This window comes from Medicago sativa, chromosome 4 (assembly GCF_051527215.1).
Source record: "Medicago sativa cultivar Bolivia chromosome 4, Bolivia_mono, whole genome shotgun sequence".
Taxonomy (NCBI): domain Eukaryota; kingdom Viridiplantae; phylum Streptophyta; class Magnoliopsida; order Fabales; family Fabaceae; genus Medicago; species Medicago sativa.
In genome coordinates, this window is record NC_140752.1 from 27,098,569 (window position 1) to 27,106,917 (window position 8,349).

Here is an 8,349-nt window from a genome sequence, read left to right on the forward strand (position 1 = left end):
AATGTATGAACATTGATATGTGTATTTATAGTGACATAAGAAACGTAAGCATGCATAAAAAAATACCTAGTGAGTGGTGGACTAGGCCTAAAATTGACCATGTCGTGGAAAGAAACTTTCATCAAGGTTATTAAAAAACTTTCATCTAGGCATTAGTTAACTCCAAATATAATTAATCAGATAAAGTTTATTTCTGTAAGCAACTGGAAAAAGGAATTCTATGATTGATTTAGTCCGTGGGATTTGTTAATTTAAATGTCAACCTTAATGATTAAGAAAAATTCATATTAAGTGAAATACATGGAAGGTGTCTCTTCCGATTAGTTTAACTTGTCCAATATCACTTTAATTTAATTGATTGATTCATATGAAAATTGGCGAAATCAATTTTAGTTTACTCATTCTTAGTTTTTTGTTTTGTTTTGAGGGGTCATTCTTAGTTTTTTTTAGCTTATTTGTTTTGAGGGGTCATTCTTAGTTTATTAACTATTATTTTAGGTTTTATGTTTAGAGGGATCATTCTTAGTGTATTAACTATTATCATGTATTCTGAATAAAGAGGTATATTGCAACCAAAGTGGTTGAGTTTAGAAAAAGGATTAGACTTCTATTGCGCGGCGAATTAAAGTTCGATCAAATCTATCTGACATGTCTCTAATATGACTACTTGTGGAAGTCACATATGAAAGTTGTCGTTTTTGTTGTTGTTGTTGTTTGTATTTTGAGTATTAACTATTATCATGTATTCTGAATAAAGAGGTATATTGCAACCAAAGTGGTTGAGTCTAGAAAAAGGATTAGACTTCTATTGCGTGGCGAATTAAAGTTCGATCAAATCTATCTGACATGTCTCTAATATGACTACTTGTGGAAGTCACATATGAAAGTTGTTGTTTTTGTTGTTGTTGTTGTTGTTGTTGTTTGTATTTTGAAACAACCAATGTTAATATTATGTTGGAAGTGGGATTTGAGCCCTCAACCTCTTTATCGCTAAGCTCTTTAACGTTTTTAGCCGATCCATAGGCCATACCACCACTAATCCATCCTTTTTTTTTTATTGAAGGTAAACACAATTTCATTAACTATAAAACAGAGGACATTACAACTGAGTCTTACAGTAAATAAACAATTCTTTAAAGATATACTAACACTAAAAACATTAATTTAACAATAGAAAACATTAAGTATTATCCAAATGCAATGTCAACATCATTGATTATTACAAAATTTTGAAAAATATATAGGGATCGATAGAAACATTGAAAATGGGTCGAAATATAAAAATTTAGCTTCTGAAAAAGGTTTTGTTCTATTATAATTGCTACTTTGAATGATACAACCACATCATTTAAGTGTCAATATTTGAGAGCTGACTTTCACTACTCTTCTTTAAGAATTTGTGTCCCAATAATTATATACCAAACTTTGTTTGAGTCCTCATGTTACATAAAATAGAACTTAAACTATTATTATTAAGTCCTTAATATTTCACCCCCTTTTGATATTATCCTTCATCTAATTCTAAGCAATAACCTCTTCAATTATTTTGCCAAAATATGGTTTCAACTTATGAAATATGATACTATTTTTTTTTCCAAGCACTTATTTTCTTCATCCTTTGCACAAATTTTTAACCATCACTAACAACCTTCGAAATTGTGTAAAATGTACTTCTCATATTCAATAGAATTCATTTTAATAAAAGAAAATATACAACATAATTTTATTACATAGAAAAAAATGACACATATAGGAAAATGTAATAAAATCGAAAGGAAATAGTGAAATATAACAACAGTGATAGCAGCAACATCTAAAATATAAGGAAACTATACACATTTTATTTACAAATGGTCAGTAAAAATCAGGTAAGTTATAAGAAGAAAAACAACACATCTAACAATTGAAGACGTAACATCGTGATAATTATATAAAAAATAATTAGATTGTTAATATTGTCAAATGTTTGGAGATATTAAATGAAAATTATGAGTACTAATGTAAGTTTTTATTAAATATTTTTCTCATATATATAAAAAATTATGTTAAATAGTTGAATCACACCACTTGAGGATTTTATTTGCTTATATATGCGAAAACAAATTTTTATGCACATCCTTCAAAAAAAATAACTTATGTACATATATGAGAAATGTGATATGATAAAGTTTTGAACACTTATTATGACTATTTTCGTAATCAAAATTAATGTAGTGTTTCTATTAAATAAATTTTTTTATTTTATGTGCAAAACATCGTTCAATCTTTACAACACATGCTCGTTGCATAATTAATGTATTTATATTTGCATCAATAAATTTTTATATACATAGATGAGAAAGTTGATATGATAAAATTTTGGAAACTCATAACGATTTTCAAAATATCAACATTAATGTAGTATGTCTATTAAATAAATTTTTATTTGAACTGCACTCGTTGAGTACTTATATGCTTATATACGCAGAAGAAAGTTTTTATGTACTGATATATGATAGTCAATATGATAAAATTTTGAAAACTCGTGACTATTTTCAAAATATCAACATTAATACAGTGTATCTATTAAACAAATTTTTATTTTATATGCAAAACACCATTCGATTTTTGCACCGCTTCTGTTGCAGATTTTAAATGCTTATATCTGCAGAAACAAATTTTATATAAATATATTGAGAAAGTCGACATTTATGTTTAAAACTTAAACATAAATATAGTCTTTCTATTAAATAAATTTTTATTTTATATGTAAAACAACTTTCAATATATGCACAGCACAGTCCCCTTGAGCTTAGCTCAGTTGGTAAGGACAATGCATAATATATGCAAGGTCTGGTCTTCAATTCCCAGGCACCACCCAAAAAATATTTGCAACGCACACATTAATGTTATATATGCCGTTATGAGAAAATAGATATGCTTAAAATATCTGTTAATATAGTGTTTCTATTGATATTTTTTATGCAAATTAGTGAAATTAAGAAATTAAAGTAGATGAGAATAAACTATTTTCCTATATTTATGCCATAATACATTGTTTTTTTTCCCTATATTTAAGGGAATTGGATAATAAGGAGATTTTTTTGGTAGAATGACAAAAGAAAAAGAAGAAAAGAAAACAAAAAAAAAATCCTAAAACAGGGCTCAGCCTGGGGCATCAAGTCAACACCGACTTCAACTTCGATGGGGGAGCATGCCAAAAAGTCACACCTAGTCTTGAAGAGTACCTAAGCTTGGCCAGAAAATCTGCGCATTGGTTGCCCTCTGGAAGCACATGTTGGAAAGAAATGTTAGAAATATGCTCCTTTAATTAACCCAAAAAACTTCACCAACAAAGAAGCTTATACATGCATATGAGAGTGATCTGGATTTTGAAGAATATAGATGACTTCTAAAGAATTTGTTTCTCAAATAACTCGTTGACCAGAGTTGTTGATTGCCAACATCAAACCAGGGTAAACCCTAGATAATAAGGAGATAAAAGAGTAAACAAATTGATTATAATTTTTTTTAAAATTACCATTAATAAGCACATAAAATTAAGGTGATCATAAGTTTAAGAAAAGACAATTATGGGAATTTGCTGAAGTACGACTTTTATATATTGTTAATTACCATTAAGCACATAAAATTAAGGTGATCATAAGTTTAAGAAAAGACAATTATGGGAATTTGCTGAAGTACGACTTTTATATATTGTTAATAGATACGACTTTTATATATTGTTAATTACCATTAAGCACATAAAATTAAGGTGATCATAAGTTTAAGAAAAGACAATTATGGGAATTCGCGGAAGTACGATTTTTATATATTGTTAATAGATAAAAAAAAATTGAGGTCGGAAAATATGCATGTAGATATGAAAATTTACGAAGTGAAATATAAATGACTTGTTTTTTTCAGAGTGATGATATCGGCGGCATCAATCCTCATTACCATAATAATTGATTTAGATATTATGGAGCTCAATCAAATTGATACTTTCTGACATAAAGGAAAAATATTCCTATTTTAGAGTTGGTGTAGCCGTTGAATACATAGGTGTTGGGACATCTTCTATGAGGGAGACGGTTCCTGAAACACAGCAGGTGTAGCAACCTAGTAAATGCTCAGTTTTACAAAAGGATGTTAATTTGATTCGGCACATTCTGATTCCGAAGACGGAGTTTTAATGAATAAATTTACACGCTACCTAACTAAGAAGTAGAAAAAAGAACTCTATCGAGTTGCCTACAAAACCAAGTCTAAGGGTGCAATTACTCATCCGACTCAATGAAGGTCTTTTATTGGAATATTAGAGGCTTCGGTACGGATGGCACAATTGTGTACATACTATAACTCACATTTTATCGTGCTCGTGCTGATAAGCTGGCAAGTCATGGATTGGTCATGTTATTACAAATGTTTTCTGGTGGGATTCTTTACCTATTTTTCTTAGGCATGATTTTTACAGGGACACACATGGTCTTTCGAATTTTAGATTCCATTACTTGCAACTTTTGTTATTTTTTAGGGTGTTGGCCGTCCCCTTCTTATACAATTTTCTTTTTTTTTTTTTAATTTAATTTTTCATTGTAGGTAGTAAAGGATAAGAGCAGCTATGGGGTGCAAACCTAGTTAGCATGTCTACTGCTTGATGCCTTCCATGCTCTTTTGAATCATCGTAAAAAGAAAAGCTCTTTCAATCAAAATATAGATGATAAAAATGGATAAAATTAGGGTATAACATTGACTAATAGTCTATGTTCATTAAACGAAAACACATCTAGAAGCATCACAAATTATATTAAACTGAAATGGCAAGGTATATTACCAATTGAATTCAATATATATATAATAAAAAATTGACATAGTTTCAAATACCAAAAGAAAAACATAAATTTACAATACAAATATAAAGGGACATTCATCAAATAATAAAAATATCCAAAAAAAAAAATGTAAACATATAGGATGACGAACACTTAACACTTAAAAATGAAAACTTGATAAAAAAAAACCACTTGATACTTAACAGAGACTTCAAAACAAAAAATCTTCATCGACAACCAAATAAATCCTCGACATAATCGTGATTTCGCGGTAATATAAGAGAACCAAATTCAAACTCAATTCACTCTGCTGCAATATTTTCTTATCTGACCCTGGTCTCCAGTTAGAGGGCTAAGATTTCCCATCTTAAACATCGCGTTAGCAAAATCGAAGCTGAAGAGTAACGGGTTATTGGCGTAAGCCAGAACTTTGTAATCGGTAGAACCATTATTATAGAGTTGTTGATCAGAATGCAAAAGACCTTTTTTGTTCAATAAGTTTCTGTAATAAGCATTGTCAAAGAGCTGTGGTGTTGTGGTGTCTAAAGAAGCTAAGTTGTTATCACCACCACTCTTTGGACATGGTAAAAACGCTTGTAATGAATTTGCGTAATTAGGATCTATGTTGCTTTCGTTGTAAATCCTGTTTCGGAAGAGGCCGCATTGTGCTTTTCCTATTGTGTGAGCACCTATATAACAACAAATTCTACTTGTTAAAAAAATATATATAAGAAGTAGATGTTTGAACAATAAATTTGAGTGTAAAAATAATTTATGGAGGCGAAAACAACGAATCCTAACATTAAGCTTGAATTAGTCTTAGATGCAAAATTGATTCTAATCTAAAATTCCACAAATATATCAAAATCAAATTTAAATCTTCAGAATCAACTTAATATTGCATGGCTATTGAACTTATCAAGAGTATTGTGCTGATCATTTTGAGTATATTCTTAGAAAGTAGACCACTTGAATTTCAAGATACCTAATACCTATACATCTTGCATGGTATTGATTTTTCATTTGCATATAGTTTATTTTTTTTTTATAGCATCAAACAAGTTTTATTAGAACGCAATGGAGAGTACAAGTGGTGCTAAATTCACCAATAAGATAAAGTATATGATTGTTATTTTTTGCATTATTAATAAGAAAATAGTGATGTTGACTTGTGTCGTAAGACACATGTTAAGAAATCCACAGATGGTCTTTATGTCTTGAAAAAAATTTAATTTTTTTTAATGCACAATTATAAATACAAAGGTTAAGTTTTTTACTACATTAGCATTAAATAGTGCCATAAGGGTATATGTTAATATTTCCATTGCAAAAATATATGATTGCTAAATTTGCTTGCATGCAATGGATGTTTACCTGATAAAGCAACCATTTCATCAGCTGAAAACCCCTTTTTCTTGAAAGCAGCAATAAGGCCATCAAGGTCAAGAAATGGAGAAGGTAAATCAGAATTAGCAGCATTGAAATCTGCAGTTGTTGAGTCTCGTCTTCCCACAGGAACTAGCCAAGTAGGTCCACCAAGCTAAGAATATATTATCATCCATAAATACTTTTAGTCATATATAGTTATCTTTATTAGTAATAATTTCTCATTTCTCATATATTTGAGAAAGAAAAGAGAAAACTATTTCAAGAAGAATACTTACAGCAACAACAGAATCTCTGGCTGCAAGTGCTAATATATCTGCACAGGAAACAACATTGGGACAGCGTAACTCTAATAGAGCTTTTACACTGTCAATGATTTCGTAACCCCTCAGAGAATTGGCATTGGGTCTGGCATTTTGTTCTCCCTTGAAAGTTGCTGTGTCCTTTAACAGTATTGATGCATCACACCCCTTCAAAAATCAAAGCAATTATAATTATAACAGTTATGATAAAAATCGGTTGAAAATAATTAATTATATTATAAATTATGAAATTATAGGTCATTTAAACAGTTGTAATTATAGTTCTTTATATATTATTTATATCCTTAATTAAAAATAAGTTAAATTTATTTATAATAGGAACAATTATACTATAATACAAAAAATATATAAGTTAAACCTTTATCTGACTATGATACATTCCAAAAAAATTATAACTAGATACGATAAAAAAATGAATCAAAGCAATCATGAAATTCAAATTTTATATATAGTTTTCCTATATGGAATTTGAATTTTATACGTTACAAAGACTTTTTTTTTTTTTTTCTTAAGAAATTAAAATGGAATATATTACAAATACGATACAAAACTTACTTGAACAAAGCAGTCATGAAAATGAAGACGGAGCAAGGATGCACCCAAACGAGGATCTTTCAATACAGCAGTTGTTATTGCTGCCCTAACGATTTGAACAGCAAGAGGACACCTTGTAAGATAAAAAGAGGTACTCAACTCACTAGAAGGATTAGGTATCAAATTAGACACATAAGTAGTTGCTGAAGGAATTACATTTGAAGCTGAGACTATGCCAATAAGACATATCGACACACAAAATGTCACCATAGAACGAGGAAAAACACCCATGTTAGTATTAATTTTGAGGAACTCTCAATGTTATAGTTTTGGATAATTAAGAGATGTTTTTGATTTGTGCTTGGTTGATGAAATGTGTCAACTATTTATACATGAAGGAATTAATTTTTTTGCTTTTTTTTTGTTTAAGGTTTGGACACACGTCTTATTTGATTACAACATGAACATTGTGGAGGACCATTCCTGTATGATTTTTCATAATAAATTTTGATTATATACAATGTTGTTAGCTGGATTATGCTAAGCTAGTTGACTAAATGATATTTTGCAGATATTATGGCGCATGCCACTGTACTAAAATAAAATATGTAATTTGTTAGGGGAAGATAAGTATTATTTATACCCTGTACATTAGGTAATATGCAGTCTTCAATATTAGTGATATTGAAAAGTTATTTAGATATATCAAAAATGGAATCTTTTGTGTTGAAATTTTCAAAAAGAATTACTAGTACATCCTCTACCTATGATCTTTGGTTTTACTTTTCTTTTTAGCTTTTATTTTTGTATCAAAATTTTGGTCTTTTTGAAAACCAAAATACAAATAATGTTCTTTTTTTGGTGTTTTTTTTTATGACAATGGATGTTGTTTTTTGTTTTGTCTATATATGCTTACAACAACCAAAAACATCCATTAAATGAATTATATTTTTATTAAATGAATTAAGGGTAAAATGGTCTAAACTTATTTAAATTTCTTATTTCTTATTATATAGTCTGAAATTTTAAAGGATCAAATAAATATTCTCATAAAAAAAATACCAAAGATGAAGGATGAATTCGAGTGGTCACTTGTTTTGGTTTGGTATAATATTTTCAGATGGTTAGGATGAGATTTAGTGTTACCTCGAGAAATGTGGTTAGTGTGTTTGATGGTTTTCAGACACGGGGTGGTGGTAGGGATTGGTTGTGTGATTCATATGGTTGGCCTGATGGTATTGACTTAGGACTTGGGAGTGTGTCATCCTTAAGGCCTCAATTTCAATTCTCGT

General features: G+C 29.3%; 1 protein-coding gene across 1 annotated transcript; it reads right to left on the bottom strand.

Moving 5' to 3' along the window:
- Window positions 1-4,812: 4,812 nt before the first annotated feature.
- On the bottom strand, window positions 4,813-7,424 carry LOC146927396 (cationic peroxidase 1-like). The gene is made up of 4 exons (XM_085700673.1): window positions 7,079-7,424; window positions 6,479-6,670; window positions 6,189-6,354; window positions 4,813-5,503 (listed from the first exon to the last, which is right to left on the bottom strand). Exons 1-4 carry the CDS (start codon window positions 7,346-7,348, stop codon window positions 5,112-5,114), a joined length of 1,020 nt encoding a protein of 339 aa, XP_085556799.1. The 5' UTR covers window positions 7,349-7,424; the 3' UTR covers window positions 4,813-5,111.
- Between the last annotated feature and the right edge of the window lie 925 nt (window positions 7,425-8,349).

What these genes read in the sequence shown, in the direction of transcription:
- LOC146927396 (XM_085700673.1), bottom strand. Translation starts at nt 7,348, where the DNA reads ATGGGTGTTTTTCCTCGTTCTATGGTGACATTTTGTGTGTCGATATGT. An exon ending in CCAGAGATTCTGTTGTTGCT is followed by an intron (nt 6,355 to 6,478) that starts GTAAGTATTCTT and finishes ATATATTCTTAG; the next exon opens with CTTGGTGGACCTACTTGGCT. An exon ending in TGAAATGGTTGCTTTATCAG is followed by an intron (nt 5,504 to 6,188) that starts GTAAACATCCAT and finishes GTTGTTATATAG; the next exon opens with GTGCTCACACAATAGGAAAA.